The 19,510-nt window shown below is 40.1% G+C and overlaps 1 protein-coding gene across 1 annotated transcript in view; it reads right to left on the bottom strand.

The window, feature by feature from the left end:
• Positions 1–5,648: 5,648 nt before the first annotated feature.
• The window catches only part of SP3 (Sp3 transcription factor), a 35,337-nt gene continuing 21,475 nt past the window's right edge, over positions 5,649–19,510 (bottom strand). The window contains exons 5-7 of the mRNA XM_074967607.1: positions 14,501–14,693; positions 8,169–8,365; positions 5,649–7,328 (exon numbers count right to left, since the gene is read on the bottom strand). Of these exons, the coding sequence (XP_074823708.1) occupies positions 7,012–7,328; positions 8,169–8,365; positions 14,501–14,693 (707 nt within the window). The 3' untranslated portion in view covers positions 5,649–7,011. The remainder of the gene's footprint in view (positions 7,329–8,168; positions 8,366–14,500; positions 14,694–19,510) is intronic.

The raw sequence follows: 19,510 nt of genomic DNA on the forward strand, positions 1-19,510 counted from the left end.
GATGACCTCATCCATGGAGGAGGAGAAGAATATGGTCCTTGGGTTCACCTCTTTCCCAGCACCACCCTCAGTGCGGGGGTCCTGGTGCTGAGAAGAGGAACTCCGGTATGTCGGATACATGGAGGTCCCTCAAGTGCTGGAATTCAGACAGTACCAACCAGCATGGTTCCACTGGTGGTACCGGGAGGGATGGAGATCTTGCCTGTACCAGTCATTCTGGGGCCCAATGAGGTGTTGATGGCAATACCGATAGAGAATTGCATACTGGAAATGCTTTCTTAGTGGAGTGCTTACTCTTGTCCTGGTCCCTCGGTGCCATTGACTTGGTGCCCGTGCCCATCAGGTCCGTAGGCTTGTCAATGGAATCTGCCTCTGTAGATTTCTGTGAGCCGTGGGTACCAGGGTGGGATTGTCTCAGTGCTGATGGTACCAAGGATACCAAGCATGCCAGAGATCATTTGCAGTCATCCCACGGCGCTCTCTGTGGGAACTTCCGGCTCTTTTTTTCGACGATTTATTAGGAGTCAGCAGCTTGTTTCTTTGACACATAGCCTTTAGATGTTGAGGGCTGCAGGGAAGACTCACAGCACAGATCCAGAGAGGGTCGGAGAGCTGCCTCAATGATGACCTGTCTGAGCTCTCTATCCTTATGCAACCTGGTCTTGAGGTGCTGACAGAGATCACACATTTGTTGAATGTGGTCTTCCCTGAGTCAGCGTATGCACTGGTGGTGCTTGTCTGCGACAGGGATCGCCTCTTGGCAAGAGAGGCACTTCTGAAGCCCAGTGAACCGGGCATACCCCATTAGGGAAAGGAAATGCAGGAAAGAGAGTCTTATTTAATTTTATTTATTTATGAGAGAAAAACAAAAAAGGATGACTATAACTAACTAAGTACTAAGAGGCTAACTAACTATAGAAGTACAAAATCAAAAGCAATGGTAATAACAGACTACAAATAGCTCCGTTTCTAGCCAGGGACACTTGAAAAGGAACTAATGCGGGGTTAGCCCGCCCATGCTGACTAGCCTTCGGTGCAGGCCTAACGGACGCAGCTACCGAAGTTCTCTGATCAGCAGCACAGGGACGCAAGCACACCTACAGAGGAGCACCCACAGGGACACTACTCAAAGAATAATTTGCTAACGGACTCTTCTAAATGCCCTGAGCAAAAGACTGATAGCTGTTGCTCAGATGAGCTCTCTCTAGCTCCTTTCCCAGAGGAAAGTCTGAACCTTCATTCCCCACATCAGAGATCCTCCATATGAGTGTTACGTTGATTACTTCATTATCTTTGTGATCACGTTTCCGCTCTGCTATGCAAGCAGCTAACAGAAATGGCTAGAACCTGTTTTTCTCTGAGATTGTCACAAGAAGCCTGTAATCTGACAGGATTCCACGTGTCATTAGTACATTCAGGAATACCAAGGTCCAAGCACATGGACATACAGGTCTTGTACTTATTGAAAATAAGCACCCTGGGTGTTGAAGTTCAGTCACATAAGTCTCTTTCATCTCTTAAGTATAGACCTGCTCTCCAGTCCAGCCAGTTTTAAGGGCAGTCTCAGAGAACCTTACTAATTAGAGACTATTCTGAACTGCAGCCCAGATACGAAATCCAGGTCACCTTTATACTCCTGTGACAATGGAAGAATCTTGTGTCTCCATCCTCCACTGGGAACACAGTTGAGGAAGCATAATATGATAATATACTATGGTAAGTACCAACACATTAACAAAAAGAAGTCCTGGTAAGCAGGACCAAACAACTATCCATTTCACTCTTCAATAACATTTTCAGCAACCTGTGGTGACCTGAGACAAGAGCATCGTAGATGGGCAGCCTCAGGCCGACTTTCTATAGAGTCCAAAACAATTGCCCACCAGGGGCAAATGATGACTCAGGCTAACTAGGGCCTGCAACACTCAGCTTGATAAGGACCGTGCATCAGACCTCAAAGTGATGTTATTTATTCAATAAACAGTCCAACTGAAGAAGAGATGCACTGCAAGTTTGTGCAGGTAGGGTAGGCCTGCTGCCATACCCTTTGGGAGAATATGGAGTGATGCCAGTTGAAGAGGCAAAACAAATAATCTTGCCATTTCCCAATATTTGGCAAGTGTCCTAAGAGCCAGAAACTACTTTAAAGTACAGCAGAATATAGATGAGTACTAGTAAGTATAGGTGGCAATATGAATCTAAAGATGATTGATTCTGGGATGATAGAGAAAACAAAAAAAAGCTTGCATATCTGGAACAACAACGACACCCAATCTGCTGCAGAGGAAGAAAGCCACTTTTGAGTAGAAGGAAGGATTTGTGCACCTTTTCCTGTTGCCTTCCTATCGCTCAGCAGGCATGACAACATCATAATGCTTCCCTGTTCCTGCATCCTATACTGTTCCCAGCAACACATCTTGAGGGACAAAGGGTTTTTACCTCCATTCTGTGGTAATAGGCAAGTGGGCCCACTTTCGCAGAATTTTGACATGTTGTGAATGCAAGTGTCCAGGACTTATACACTACAGGACTTATGGTCTCTGTGTGGTCAGGTGCCAAGACACCAAAAATACTCCAAGTCACTCAGACACTGACTATGGTGCTGAGGCTGACAGGGTTCAGAGCCATCTGTGTGGAGCCTCAAAATGTTGATGCATCAAACATCAAAATACCAACGTTTTCAGCTATGAGATGTCAAGTTTCCAGATGCCAAAACTCTCCACAAGATACAAATGTCTCCAGGCTGAAATGGATTCTAGGATACAGATCCCCACCGTCTGATAGAAGCCTAATATAGCATCGGAGTCTGGAGATCCAGTCTTCAGTGGACGCACTTTCTACCAGGAACCCAAATAATTAGACCTGGTCAGAAAACAGGGATTCTTCTCTCCAGAAAATTTTAACTTCCTGGCTAAATGTTTTGGCCAAACCCCAAAATATTTGGATTGAAACTCAAGCTGCAGAGCTTCTTGGGGTTGTAGTACTAGTGCCTTATGCTCCCATTCTTCTCTGTGGTCCTACCTCTCTGACCAAACCACATTTCCTATGAGGCACCAATTTCTCCACTCTTGGTGAGTAGAGGGGGTGCACCATAGGAGTCCCTGGCCATGGGGCATCATGGGAGTCTTGCCAGAGAGCGCTGTCCATGGAGGAGAATGGGAGTGCTCTTTTGAATCAAAATATTTTAATTGTTGGTCAACATATTTCAGTTTTTCAATGAAATATTGAAATTTTCACTGAAAATTTATTTAGATAAAAATTCTTGTTTAGTTGAAAACCCAATGTCCATCAAAAAACAGTTTTGATGGAAAATTTTTATCCAGCTCTGCATATAATGATACATGAACACAGTCTCCCAATGGGTTTCTGCTGGGAGCTCAAGTTATATCCAGGGAATCTTTGGCTACGGTGATGACACCTCAAGTGGACCTGCAGAGGAAACAGAAGAGAACATAAAAAAGTATGTGCAGAAAAAAGCCAGGTTACCAGGCTCAGTGAACTAGAACACTGGCTAGAAATTGGAAAGTAAAACCCCAACCCCTTTAGCTGCTCAGGCAGATAGAACCAAAGCTACAAAAGTCAGCGTCTGTGGGAAACGCCTGTGCTGACTGCAGTCTGAAAAAAAAAGTACCTAGAATTTTCTTGGGATTTAATAGTGCATACTCCAAAAGGCAGAACCCCTCACACAGGGCTACGGATGTGTCAGAGCCAAAAACCTTACAACCTAGGGGAGACTCCTGCATGATTTACAGCGGAGACACCCAAGAATGAGAATCCTGCACAGATGGCATCTTTAGAGAATATAAATTACAGCCTCAGATAAAAGAGCTTGGCTGCGCATAGCTCTTCACTGTACTGCTCATAAGAAGTTTTTCATTTTACATTATGTGAAACACAGCAGGAATTAGCCACTGAACAGCCATTGAGATGTCTTCTGATTCACAATCCTCCTTTCATCTGCCAGAAAGATGTTCTACCGCCATTCTGAGTGCACAATGAATTGATCCCTCTTCAGATTTGGGTGATCAGGAAGCATTAACAACGGTAAAAGCAAAATTACAGTGCAAACTGTGACATCATTAATATCAATACTGTTTGGTAGGAAAAGTTCCCCCCTCCCCACACCCACTCATAAAAATGAGATTTTGAAAATTCTGGTATCATGCACTTTGACTGGCTGTCACACAAAAGTACTGAAGAACCTTCTAGAAAGATTTACTATGCCCTGCATCACCACTGATCATACCGCGTTGGGTTCAATGTACTTCGTTTTTGAGAGCACAGAACTGACACATGAACAGTTCCTCAAAGATGTTTGTTCTAATTATAGACTAGAAAGTCACATTCTAATGTGCAGTTCTGCTCTGAAAAATGGTTATATAAATATGGCACCTTCTTACTGAGATCTGTTCCATGTGTGCAGTAAGTCATACCTGTTCAATAATTAAAATATATTTTTGTTACAAAGCAAATACAGCTATAGGAGAGAACTGGATTCTGTTCTGACTCACCCATCAACAGATTAATATTAATTAAGCCCCAACTGCAGAATCTTTATTGCTGTTGAAGTGCAAGGTAGAAAGAATCCAGAATGACCTGTAGATTCCAGGTTGATTTTACAGGCCAACTAAACTAAACTTTTTTACTTGTAAACTAAAACAGATTTGATGTGCAAGGCACAGACAAAGTAACCAAAATGTCATTTTTAAGAACACTTTACAGCATTGAGCTGCAATTCATTCATCTGAGAAAACAGAGACTGTCCCCTGAACTCCCTTAAGGGCAACTCAATTAGACACTTGGGCTGTTCCTGTCACTCACAGCACTTTGGCTTTTGCCCAACTTTACTCCACCAACGCTGCCTTAAAAAGTCACAAATGACCTATTCCTGGCCAAATCCAAGGATTCTTCATGGTCATCCTGATTTTTCTGCTACATTTGACACCACCATTCTCTCTCTTGTGCTGAAACCCATCCCCTCTGTTGGATTCCTGGACTCAATACTCTATTACCTTCTCCACTGCCTTTTTCGGTGTCTCTACCACCTAACATCTCCCACTCTCTGTGTGTCTCACTGATCTATCCATCTTTTCTCCTTCTACACTCTCCCCCGGGGGCCCACTCTCACTTCTATGAATCTTTGAGATCAGTATCCCAAATCTATCTTGGCACCCCAACCTCTCCCCAGTCTAGTCATGCACTGCTGATTGAGACATCTTCCTGCATGTCCTGCCACCAACTCTCACAACATAGTTAAAAAACTGCTCTTTCCTATGAGCCCACCACCTCTTTGGTGTAGCTGAAAACACCATTCTCTTGGTTACCCATAACTCATAAGCTCAATATTCTACTGCAACCCCTCTCCCCCCTTCATCAAGGCCATTGTCACATCATCTTTCCATTGCTGACCCTTCCCTTGCCCAACAGAAATTTCAAGGGTCAACTATATCAGAGCAAGGTCAGCAAAAAAATACAACTATTTTCATTATGAAGTTTGTTGAAAAAAAAACTGGAGCTATTAAACATGTGTTATCACACCTTGTTACGTAGCACAAAGGAATGCAGTAAACGCCAAGTCAAAAGAAAAAAATAGTGTTTTATTAACTACCACACTGTTATAATACACTTTAAACGTACAATAAGGTAGCCTTTAAATTTGAGGTGGTTTTAAGGATAACGAACAGATTTCCACGTTTGTAAATAGGTGAACTGCTGTAATTATTGTTGTACATTTTTGGAAAATGGTATAGAACTTACAGACTGGCTATGTAACTTTATTTTGTACATTTTTTCTATAATTGAAAATATAAACAGTAATTAAAAATAAAAAGAAAATTCAGCATAATAAAAAACATATATGTTTATCAGTTAAATGTACTGGATACATACAATTTAAGGGAAGAAGCGAAAAAGGAAAGATGGTTGATATTTAAATGCAGATTGACTAACCAAAAGCTAAACAACAAATTAAAAAAAAAAAAAAAAACCTTGTCAAACCCCTAGATCACTATGACTAATATCCATATGGTTGGGAGTATTGTCACTATGGAAGTGATTTTCTGTTATATTTGCATATGTTATATTTTTACTGGTAAATTACATGATGGCTTTCAAGGCCCTGGGAGACAGATGTTTTTGGAAACAAGATTTGATAAAAATCACTGCTGAGACACAATACACCTAATTTTTGGTCCTCCAGTGTTCAAGAAAAGGGATATATTTCACTATAACATTTGCCTTACCACCCAAATGCCTCAACCTATACATTTTTTTTAAACATTTTAAACTTTTTTTAACATTGGTTATATTGCCGAACTTGGTTATTGAAAGAATATTAACAAGACATCATTTTGGCAAATTAAATCTTAAACATGGCTTTTCAACAGGATTTAAAAGGTGAGTATCCCTAGAGTTCCATGTTAAAATGTAGTTTTCAAAATCTTACAAGAGTAATGCTTAAAATATTGTACATAGTTAACCTAATTAAAATAATTAGCTTCAAAATGACAAGCTGATGAGCTAAGTAAAGCCTACACTATGTAACATTTGCTTGGAAACTTGATTTGTCAGTTATGCATAATAAAAATTCCAGTCATCAAGAAAATTACAAAATTTCTTTTATCATAACATGATTTCTTTTCACCCATCAACTTCTTTTTATCTTACAATAGATAAATACCAACATGTTCTCATTTTTACACTAAACCACACAGGATTGATGCATTTGGTTAGACTACCATTCCCATCATTAAATTCATTTTTTAATATAACTTGGTAAAATTTCATCTCTTCTAGATTCCAAAAGTACCTACAAAACCCATGCAATTTTACCATTTTAATATACTATGGAATATCATACAAAGTAAGGCATTTCAGTGTCATGTATAACCAAGTTACTGTCAATCCAAAAATTTTTGCACATCAATAAAAAGATATCTAAGAACTTAGGAACAATATTTTTCTCACTACTGTATAAAAATAACCACAATTAATAGGTATCTTGTGTAATATTTACTCCATTGTCTCATTTCCAGAAACTGTGACAAGCTGTAAAGGTATTTCAGTGTTGGTAAGAATATCTTGATTGCTGGTGCCAGATGTATTAACAGTCCCTATTCCCGAAACAGAACCTTGTTGAATATTTGCAAGGATAAGTGTTGTTCCTCCTGCAGTAATCAAAGTATCATCAGGTGTTGCTTCTACTGATGCCAACACTGTACTGCTAGAGTGAATACCTTTTTTATTCTGATGTGTTTTAATGTGTTTGGCAAGGTGGTCACTCCTCATAAAGCGTTTTGAACATTCCGGACAGACAAACTTCTTCTCTCCTGTCACACAAGATAATAAAGAGAAATTATCTTCATGAACAATAAACCACATAGCCATAAATCATGTTGATGAGAAAGGCACTGGCGGGACACTGTCAACTTCATGTCCTTTTAAAAAAAAAAAAAAGGTTCTCTCTCTCACTCACACAAATACCCCCGTATCACCCACACACTTTAAAAAGATTTTTAAAGCGTTTTCTGTTCCTTTGGTGAGGTTTCAAAGGGTTTTTTGGCATCAACCAACATGCTTGGACCCATTTGCTGCATCTTCAGTTTCATTGCTACTGTAACCTCTTGCCAGGTACGGAGAACAGAGTGTAAATGCATTTCCCCCAGAGCGGGGCTTGAGGCTGATGCACATGACTAGTAGGTACATTAATTATACAAAAAACCACTGTCAAAAGCATAAAATATGCTATTTAAAAATTTTATTTTTTTAAATTGCTTTCAGTTATCATAATCCATGGGTAACTTGTAACAACAGTCTGTGCAAAATTTTCAAATGGTACTGTGATTTTCACATTCACATCCCTTTAAGCTCTAAGAGTTCTGAAGCCCTTATCAGTTCATGATGTATTAGATATTGTAGAAAACAAGTTATTTTTAATAGAAACAGATTTCAAAATTAAATATTTGGTATTTAATATGGGGAGGGGGACATCTAATTATTATTACAAAATAAACAGATCACATAGCAACTTTGCTCTCAGACACACTAGCACAACTTTCATGAAGTCAGTGGAAGAGTAATCAATCAGTGGCAAAAATTTGGCCGATTTTAAGAGATTTTTATCCTTTACATTCCTCCAATCAAATCTCCCAAAATCAAATATTGATAACCTGTATGTGTTCTTCTGTGTCGCTGTAACTCATCACTGCGAGTGAACCTTTTACCACAGAACATCCAAGTACAAACAAATGGGCGCTCTCCAGAATGCCAGCGGAGATGAGCTCTCAAATGTGAAGTCTTCCCATAAACTTTCCCACACCCTGGGATGTGACAGATGTGTTGTTTCTTTTTTCCCAAATTAGAGCCTCTGTTTAAAAAAAAAACATACTAAAATTATTCAGCAAATCTAAGTTATTGCTCCTGAACAATATATATTTTGTATGATTTAGAAAAATGTATCCAAATAGTTCTGTATGTTAATCTGAGTGGATTTTCAGAGTAACTCCACATATAATGAAAGCCCTGTGTACTCCACAGGAAGCTGGACCTAAATTCTGTAGCACAGTTCCTGGATTCTGCAGCACTTTGATGCAGTAGACTGGAAATTCAGCAGCAACTTCATTGAAATGACAAAGTGCAGGCTTTTAAAGAAACATGAAATTGAAAAATACAATCATTACAGTAGCCCAATATCAAAATAGATAGCAGAAAGTCCATTTAATTTATAATCTCCATATTTTCAGGATTTTAATATTGCAAAGACTTGTGTATTTGCAAAGAACAACTGCACTGCTGAACTTGTGAAAGGGGAAGCTGGAGATTTTGGCAGCTAGGAAGGGGACAAATAGGGCTTTTGGCACCTTAGGGAGGCACAGAACGCTATTTCAGATTGTAAAATAAAGAAATTAGCTGAATGTTTTGCTAAAATGAGCAGAAGTGAAATAGTTAATGATTTTGACATTTATATTGTCAGACTTAAAGCCAGATGAGATGAATGGATCAATCTAGCTATACCTAAGTTATCATTTCCAGCTGTCCGCTGACTCAGGAGGAAAAAAAACTGAAATGTTTTACTCTTTGTTAGTGTTTTCAAGATTTCCTCACAAAAATGAAGGCGGAATTGCCCCTCCCACCCATCCCCGTTTTTTTAAATGAAGGCTTCAATTCCAGAGAACAATTCTGTGGAAGTGGTTTGACTCTACAAGAAACCGAATAGCCGTAAAACTACGGAATACACAGGGCTCAGAATATAATGCACTGTAGCAATTCAGTCGAAGAGGAAGTGGCATAACTATGTTCCTGAATCAATTCCATAGCCATATGGGCCTATCTGGTTCCCAGTCATATGTCTGCTCCCATCCATCAAATCTCTCTTGCTCTAACCCTTACAGCATCATACAAAGTTCAGTTATCTGCCTTGTACTTTTTTTCTTCCTTGTCCCTCTTAGATCAACTTACTTATTACTTTTATGCTTATGATACCCAGTTGCACATATCTTTTGACAGAATTGACTCTTCCATCTCCACCAGTCTTGACCAAGAACACTTTTCACTTGGGATATTTAACTGAAAAATGAAGATGAAGTGAGATGTACTTTTTCTCGCCGACAGGAACATCTCAAACATCTCTCTCTTCTACTTCAAATCTCAATTGAGTCCTTCCATTTGCCCCTAACTTTAGTTTTAACTTTGGCTGCTAGGATACGTCTACACAGCAAAAAAGACTGGCAGCAGCAAGTCTCAGGGTGTGGGTCACCTACTTGGGTTCACAATGAGGGGCTAAAAACAGCAGGGTAGACGTTCAGGTTCGGGCTGGAGTCCAGGCTCAGACTCCACCGCCTCCTGTGCAGTCTGAGCCGGAACATCTACACTACTATTTTTAGCCCTGCAGCGTGAAGTCCCATGAGCCCAAGTCAGTTAACCCAGGCTCTGAGACTTGCTGCCATGGGGTGATGGTGCTGTGTAGATATATCCTTAGCTCACCACCTTCTCCTGCATCTCTGCTGCTTAAGATTTTTTTAAAAGCGTCTAAAGTTAGGCTTCTAAACCCTATTAAGTCACCCAAATAAACAGACTAATTTAAATAGTGCCGAGTACTCAGCTGATTCCAAAGGGATTTAGAAACCTAACTTTAGAAAAAAAAACATTTAATTGCCGAGATCCTGAAGATGGCTGGGAACCACAGTCGCTCATAGTGTAAGTAACTTATGCTGCCTGCAACAATTCCATATTGACTCACCCATCAGCTGAGAGTAGCCTGACTCCAAGAAAGAGACCTAATCTATTCCTCGTCATCTTTTAATGTGACCATGCTCTCCCAATCCTCAGCTCAATGGATTCTCTCTTCATTTCAGGATGCAGTTCAAGACCATCTTTGTTTTGAAAACCACTTATTCTGTACTTGTTCCAGTCTCTCTTTTCTCCCCTAAGTGCTGGTTCGCTGAGTGTCTAGCACTTGCCTTTTGTATATATTCCTCCTCCTCTCCCCACCCAAGTATAGTCATGGCAGGTGGAAGTATTCTCTGAAAGCTCTTGCCATCTCTGGTCATTATCCTTATTTCATATAATCAGAAAACGTGTTCATCCCTTGCTTATGCCTTCCACACTACTTACTGATCTTATAATCCAATAGTTTGATATGTTCTGTATACTTTATCTTTACACCACTGTTCAGCAACATATGCCATATTCCATCTCCCTATCTTGTAATTAACACTAAAACATTTTGGGAGAGTGTCTGTGTAAGACATACAAAATTACATCCAAAAAGATTTCATTAGAACAATTGTTAGGTTGTTAAGAGAGTTAAGGTTGCAAAGTCAAACACTCAGAACTATCTGAGGAAGGATGGTCCAGTGGTTAGAGCACTAGCCTGGACTGTGGAAAACATGGGTTCAATTCCCGCTCTGCCAAACATCGTGTGTGACCCATGGTAAGTCACATAGGCCCAGAGCCTCACAGGTATTTAGGCATATAACTCCTATTTGATTTCAATGAAATTGATTTGAAATCAAATAGGAGTTAGATGCCTACATACATGTGAGAATCTGGACCTTTCTCTCTCTGTGCCTCAGTTCCCCAATTGTTAAATGGGGATAACTAGCGTTTAATGGGGATAAACAGATTGCAAGACAATCAGATACTATGTGATGGGGACCAGATAAGTACCTAACGTAGAAAAGTTAGAAAATGCCAGCATCAAAGCTGCCTATACGACCTTAATGAATATGCACAAGAATCTTGATTATGACACAGTCTGTAATTACAGAGTCACATTCTACCTTTTCCACAGTATTCCTGTCTCATTCAGTATACACGAAGGACAGCACTCACTGAATGGGAAGCTATTCAATACTTTTTCTTCATATTTACCATTCAAGGTATGGTTCCACACCTTATTTAGTGCATAACCATTTAAAACCTATATTAAATACAGAATTATTAATTTCCTAATGGGCTTTGCTCATCATGCACATTCATCACTGTATTATCTGAGCTCTTCAAACAAGTAAATTGATATTAATGTCCCCATTGTACAGATAGGGAGATTAAAGCCAAAATTGTCAAGCATCCAATGATTCTGAATGCCTAGCTTGAGCTACCAAAGACCTTACTGTTCAGAGTACTTTATAAGTTCAAAGCATAGCTCCAATTGACTTCAGTTGCAAGTTTGAGTGCTCTGCATTTGTGAAAAGTAGGCCTCAGATGTCTCAAACTGGACAGAGAATCAGTGGCTACCTGTGAAAAGTCTGGTTTTAGTGGCTTGCCCAGCATCACAGAGGAACTTTGTGGCAGAGGCAGGGACGGAATCCAATTCTAAGGCATTCAATTGCCTTAACTATGACACCATCTCTTCTCTTCCTTCAATATCCTGTCTCATTCACTAGATGCTTTCCAACTTCTGCTACAAATGAAGCAGGGGTCCCAGAGACAATAACCTCATTCACTACACAACCCCAATTAATTCCCTGAGCATAGGCCATCCTGTGCTCTGAATAAGGTAAGGGTCTTGTGGAAAAAATAGTATGTGATCATGTATTGAACACTGTATGATAGTGCATGCCCATAAGGAGCCAAATTAAGGTTGCATAGACAACCTTAATTCTGGCATTTCTAACTTTTGAGCACTTGACTTTGCAATCCTAACATTCTTTTAAAAATGTATTTTCTTAAGTTTTTACAAAAGCAAACTCCATAATGTAGAACTATGCTGGCCCCCCAGGAGTCATTGCCAAGGCTGGGACCTTAGACCAGTGGTCTCCAAAGTGGGGTGTGCGCACACCAGGGGATGCGCCAGAGGATCCCAAAGGAGGCGCAGCAGGAGGAGCGCCGCCTGACGGCACTCTGCTGTTTTTTTTCTTCGGCGGCAGGTCTTCCCGCCTTCTTTCTTTGGCGGCATGCCTGCGGCGGGTCTTCTTTCTTCGGCAGCACCATAGGGGTGCATGATCCAAAAACTTTGGAGACCACTGCCTTAGAACATCAGTACAGACCTCGACCACTGGAGCTAACTGAGGAATTGGTAGCAATAGTAGGCAGTTTTAAATGGTCACCAGTCATTAGAGGAGGAAAAGACATACATTTTATCCGTAGGGATACAGTTATTTACTAGACAGCATATGAATACTGAAACTCAAAAATCCTGTGTTCAAATCCAGGCTCTGGAGGAGAATGCACTCTATTGGTTAGACAGTTCCATCCTCAAACCAGTCCTCCTCACACCCCTAGTTCCTGTCCCAGTGTCCCTCTTACCTACCCTTTCCTCCCCCACAAACCAGCATCACTTGTTTACTCTCATCTTTTCCCGAGCTCCCATCTCGGGCTCTCCCAACCACCACCCTCTAAAGTCCAGCCAGGCTACTTTTTCCATGCTGACTGGGCACCAGCAGATTGCAGAAGGAACCCTGAAAGCACAGGAGAGATGGTGTTCCTGCTCTCAGTTTTGATGCGTGGTGTTATAGCAACCCCTCACTACTGGGAGGAGCATTTGCAGGGAAAGTCCTTCTTAGCCCCTGCAGCCCTCAGATGAAGCAAGCTCAGTCACTCTGTGAGGATGGTGCATGCAATATCTAGTTGGCATACAGGAGCATGACCGTTGCAGAAGAAATCTTCAGAGAATTTAACTCCCAGCCTATAGCAAACCTTTACTGAGCATGTGCTAATTCTGATTTTTCAGAAGTGTATTTGTCCAAATCTGAGATTTTCATGGGGGCGGGGGGACTCAAAAAGGCACATCACCGGCAACAAGGCAACCCCCTTAGCAAATTTCAAGTCCCAACTCCAAAGCATGGAGGTGCTAAAGCTTCTCAGTGAAACAGATATAAGTTTAAGGTGGGAAAATCAACATATTTTAACTTAATTATGTTCTCAGAAACTACTGAACCAGTTTTACTGAAACTTAAAAAAAAAAAAAGTCAGCCTGAGGCAGACACCAGGGATAGGAAACTTCAGCCCAAATGGTTAGAGTCCAGTGAAGTTATAAGCACCTGAAAATAGAGTTTTATAATACAAAGAGTTGAAGCTACTTTAACTATAAACACTGCTAACAGCTCTGCCCACAATTAAGTTGTACTGTATCATTTTGCCAGGAAATACTTTGGCTGGCTAATCTAGGTACTTTCCTTGCAAGCACATCAACAAACCAACAGAGAAGATGTGGAAGCAACAGGGGCAGCCAGACTTAGCTAGCCTCTCACAATCCTTAGACAGTAACAGGTTTGTAGAACCTTAAGATGTCAATATGTCCTCAAAACAGAACCAAAAAGTTTATATTTGATTTTCAAATAAATTAAGTGCCCATTTAAAATGGTTACCGACATGGTTGCCAAAATGGACATGAAAATTCCAGTACAAAGGCTATTTTCCAATATACAATAGTTTCAAATACAATAATGCTATCCTAGATATTTCCATTTCAGAAAGGCAACAACTTCTTCCCTCCTCCTCCAGTTTCCGACACCCATAACAAGATCCTTTACTGAAAATATGTCAAAACACAATAGGTCTCTAAAGAGTAAAAATGTTGCAAGTAAAAAAAAAATCCAGGCTGTTTCAGCTTTTCATACCATTCCCTTCACTATAGGAGACAAAGCTGTGGAAGCCTTTGTTTAATCAATCAGGAAATACACAAACACAGGACTTAATCAAATGCTTGAAAATTGAGATATGGTAGGAAGCCAATCTCAGATCTGCATATATAGAAAACTCAACACACTTTCGTATTATTCAGGGCCATGTTCTGCCACCCTTACTCATGCTGAGTAGTCCCATTCATTTCAGTGGGACAACTCAACAAGCATGGAGTAAAACTTGACTCACTAGAGTGTAGAATCTGACTCTTCCCCTGTAAACACAAAATAAGAGCTGGAGATGTTTTATTGCATAAGCTCAGTGCCCAAAGATCTCCCATAGCTACAGTCAAGAAGTTTATAATTGAGTTTCTTGTTTTTTCTCATTATTTGTTTTCCGCATAACAAGTATTATATGGACCTAAATAGTTGCATACCTCCCACCACCTTCTTTACAGTTGGGACAGGTGCAAGCAACTCGTCGCAATCTTTTTCCTTCTTGATGTGTTTGGTCCCCTTCCTCATCTACCACCTGTACTCTCAAATGCGATAGATCATTGGTATTCAGTGTAGAATCACCACTGAGCTGCCACTCTTCTGGATCAGGCTCCTCTTCTTTAATCCTAATATCTAAGGGAAAGAACAAAACACAGATCCATAAGTAGCCCATTGAACAGAGAGAAGCAAACCATAATGATGAAACCTCTACTGCAAAGAGCACTGTGTGTCATTCTAAAGTCAACAGTTTTTAGTGTGTGCTGACATTGCTCCTGTGCCCTGTAGCCTATTCCATATTTAAAATGTGTATTTAACTTTAAATTTCAAAGAGCAAGCCAAAACTAGAATACATCTAAAACTTAAAGTTTGAACTGTTCTTGGTAGAGAAGGCCACCAAGACCATGTCTTTTAGTTGGGGCTCAAAGAGTAGAGTTCTTACAGGGGTTTGCACAGCCTTTAACTAGATCAGTTTAAAAACAGATTTAAGTTAAACTGGTGCAACTTTCCCATGCAGACAAAGCCTAAAGTTAAAAAACGTTAATACTATACTTATTCAGAAACTTAGTGAGTGGTAAAAGGTAAAGTAAAATGCTTGAAAAATAAATACAAAACTACTCAAAATGTTACATTATCTGAATGCATGTATTTGTAATTTTAAAGGTAAACTGAAAGATTCAGTGTTTGTTTTATAAACCTGAGAGACCCAAGTTCAGAGCTTCTGCAAGATAGAACACCACCCTGAACATGTACATCAGAAAATGGAGTTACATTCCTAGTACTGCTTTAGTTTGTAATTTTGATATGTGCAAGAAAAAAACTGCACAAACCTGAACCTGAGTAGCGGTGGGTGACTGAGGAACAGGGGAAACTTTTTCAGAATAACAATTTTCTGCATTTGAAGACCTTTTCAGTTAGTTTTATTAAAAAAAAAAACAAAAAAAAAACCTGTAACACAGCAAAGTTCTAGTTTCTTTAAATTAACAGCTATATTTAAGCAGTGTCTTGCAATATCTTTTTTATTTGCAGAACTCCCACCAAAGGGCAATTCTGAAATGCTAAGGATACAGGGAAAAAATAAAAATTCCTATGAACCTTCAGTAATTTACTGTATCATCTTGGGGTTTAAATTTACACAAGCAGCTAAATCAAGCCCCCCTAGAAATTAAAGTCAAAACAAGTATTTCAGTATTGTTTGCATTTTTGTATTGTTTCTAAATTATAACCATTTCTTTAGATATTTTTAAGAATGAGACCATCCTACGTTCTAAGCACATACACAAAACACAATAAAAAGTATAATTTACAAATAGGACTACGCAAAAAACTCCACAGCTCAAAATAAAGGGGTTTTCAAAAAGAAACTCCCTGCCACATAAACTGATCATCATTCTCCTCCTCAAATGCTTGCGAGAAGAGCCAAGGGAAAGGGCTAAAACTTAGGAATATAACCCCTCATTCAGTTTTTTGTGCAGGTAATTGTGCTTCAAGGACTAAGGGGAAACCATGCAGGGAACAGTCAGACATATAAAAAATAATCAAAATGCCCTCACTTGCATTTTAGTATGCCACCACACTGAATGTTGGTATTGCACTTCTATAGTTGCCTTTTGGTGCCTCGATGAACTACAGTGCTCTGAGGCCTGACTGATGAACAAGGCCCTCCTCCCTGTACTCTGACACACAATGGACCTAAATTCTGTTGCAAGGTCCCTAGAACCTATGGCAAACTGATGGAAATTCTGTGGCAGCTTCAGATACACTTTTTTTAATATACAGGTTTTTATTAAGTATGAAACAAGTAGTGCCAGTAATCTTACCCACTGCATTTTTATGCTTCTATTTCACACTGTCCCTTGCTTTCAGTTTCAACATGCCATATATATTTTATTAAGATGAAATGAACAGTTCACAAACTCAAAAGCTAATTGTTTCCGGTTTCTAAAAGTGCATGAAAACCCACTGCAATGGCTTCCATTCTGTTCACCTTTTCAAGTTTTTCTTGGCATCTGTGGGGCTAGATATAGGTGTGGGTTTGTTTGTTGATGGGTTTTTCATAAGATGAAAGCTGAGCTTCTAGTCTACAATTCTGCAGCAAGGAGTGAATTCTGCAGTTGCAAAATACAAAGAACCCTGACTAAAACCTGCAATCTGAGTTTACAAATATCTGATGGACAAAACAGTAAGTAAGAAACTGCTTCAAAGAGCTGAGCTTAGGAAAGGAATACCCTAGTAGTAATCATAGAATCGTAGGATTGGAAGGGTCCTTGAGAGTTCATCTAGTCCAGTAATGCGGTGAAACTGAGCAGATGTCAATGCCATGTATGAAAACTGTCCTTAAGTATGGTTTGCTATTGCAGCTACCATGACTAGCTAATCTAATATGGAAAGGATTTTTGTAAAGTTTCTGATATATCAGTCTGGTACTGCTCAGCCATTTGCTTCTCATATGACATGACAAAAGCATCAGTCAAACCGGATCAGAATTAAGGCAAAAGGCTCTGGCCCTTCTCTCTTAAATTCCCATTCCTGTTCTGCCTCAACTGGATTTAAAGTAATATACTCCTGCATTATTTTTTTAATGAGAAATTAAGAGTTTCATTCCACTAATTTTTGGCTTATCTGCCTCTCCTGCCTGCAGGACTGTCAGCTGATACTATCTCAAAGATATCTGTGGTTTTCAAACTCTGTTGAACCTGTACAGCGGTACAGAAAAATATAGAAGTGAAATTCTGCTCACTTACTAATTTCTTGGTAATTCTGTTTAAAAGTAGTTTGTCTCAGAACCAAGGCTTTTATAAAAGCATGGGTAGAAGCTAGCTCCTCAAACCAGCCATTGTTAGGATGAGCAAACCAGCGATCTACTTTCCAGAGTGCAGCTACGTTAGACCTTTTAACTCAACCATCAAGATCAGGTCTTTAAGCTCAACTGAAAGGTTAAAAATGATAATCTGTCTATAGAACCCTATGAAGAGCTGTTAAACATCTGAATTCTAATCAAACTCTTTATCGTTCAGTCCACTAAGGAGACAGTTGCTGCGTCCGATCCTGTCGATATCTGAGATGCTGCGACAGGGGCATGCTCCATTCCTGCCTCTTTCCAGACAAAAACTTTTCAGACACCTTCTTCAGGTAAAGCATCCAGTGATTTATTTAAAAACTTTGCTCCTACCACCTTTACAGATTGTGCAGCACCTTTAACAGTATCCTGGGGCTTTAAGGCTCCTGAGCCCAGCAAGGGAGAGACTTCTTGTGGGCCTGGTTCTACCAGCCCACAGTTCTTTCACTTTCTCTCTCCTCCCTTCATTTTCTTCCTATGCCCTTGTACCTTCTGAGTTAAAGAAGTGATAGCTTTTAACTCTCTCCAGCCTATCAAAATTGGCACAGTGCCCATATTTAAGTGTGCATGGGGCATTTACCTGAAATTGCTGTGATCAAAGTGCTGGATCTGCTGCTTTTCCCCAGTACTTTGTCACAGACACAATCTTAAACCCCAGAAAGTACTGAGAGGAAGAACCTGTCTACTTTATGGTTTCTGCTTGAGTACTTCTATTTATGCAGAATTATTATTAAACTACTTAAGAATTAATCTGGTCACTTTAGACCTCACTTCAGGTGAGCTCCCCATTACTGTAGGGAAAAGGGGGTACCCCCACACAGTTGATGCAATTCATCCATCCACAAATGCTTTTAGTAAGCATCATTGGATTTGATGAACTGTATAATTGCAATTAACACAAATGCAGCCTCTTCCCCTGGACACCAAAATCATCCAGTCTGCCTGCTCAGTTAAGCTTTACAAGTCTCCCACCAGAGAGTTAGAATTATTGTTCTCAGACACCACCCCAAGTCAACTTCCTCATGGGTATCACAGTTAAGTCAGAGAGAGGTCTTAAGAGTGCAGACATTCAACTTGCATTTCCAGTTAATTAATTCTATATAACTGGGTCCCTTTGAAAGTCTGAGAACTTTTTAAATAAGCAAGACAAAAGTCACCACTTTGTCCTCTTATAGGATGTCAGGCCTCTGTGATTCAGTCTCTCTCTTTTTCTTCAATGCAGCAATGTCCTCCACATCTCTGTGTGTAATACAGCTCCTCTCAGCGTCATAGCTTTCCTTGCTTATACTTCTGGATGGGAAGAAACTCTGCTGAATCATATTAGGCAAGAGTCAGATTTCTTGGGTGAGATTTTTGTTTGTGCTAATCTAAACTAACTTCCTCCTCTAAGTCTCCCAACAGCAGTAGTCTTCTGTGTCTCAGACTAAACTTGTCAGAACAGGAACTCCTTATGGGTGTGGCAGTTACATCGTTAGTGCTTAATAGGGGTCATCTTTCAGGAATCCCTGCTGAAAACTACATCAACTTGCTGATGATCAGGAAAGCCTATTATCAGTTTCAAGCAGAATATTTGCCTTTTATAAAAGTTAGGCAAAACCCCTTGTTGGGTAAACCGATCCCTTTGCTTCAACTCCACCCAAATTTGAAGCTGAAGCACTCGCAAAATAAAGGAGCTCTAGAAGCTCCAAATATAACTGATGGAACATTCCCCCAACTATGGAACCTGGCTGTCTTCTGAAGACCCTGTTGCAAATACCAGCATAGTCAGTCTTACAGGAGTTGGTGGAACCAAATCCCAGGAAGCACTGCTGCCCATTGGAAGCTGATGACATACTGCCATAACTCAAAAGGCCTTCTAAAGCTGCTTAAATTACACCATATGCTATGCAGGCCTCTGGAGCAGCCCATCATCAGAAGGGTGCAAAGGTGGCCTAAAATCACCTTAGCACCCCACTTCCTTGACTCTTAGAGTCACAGCACAGATTCTTTTAAACAAAGCAGGTTTAAGTCATTTCCATGTTGATTTTTCCCACCAAGACCTCTGTTCAAGGTTCTGCATTTCTCCTACAACATTAAATCCTAAACCAATGGAAGGAATTTCAGGGTATATCAC

This window comes from Natator depressus, chromosome 11 (assembly GCF_965152275.1).
Source record: "Natator depressus isolate rNatDep1 chromosome 11, rNatDep2.hap1, whole genome shotgun sequence".
Taxonomy (NCBI): domain Eukaryota; kingdom Metazoa; phylum Chordata; order Testudines; family Cheloniidae; genus Natator; species Natator depressus.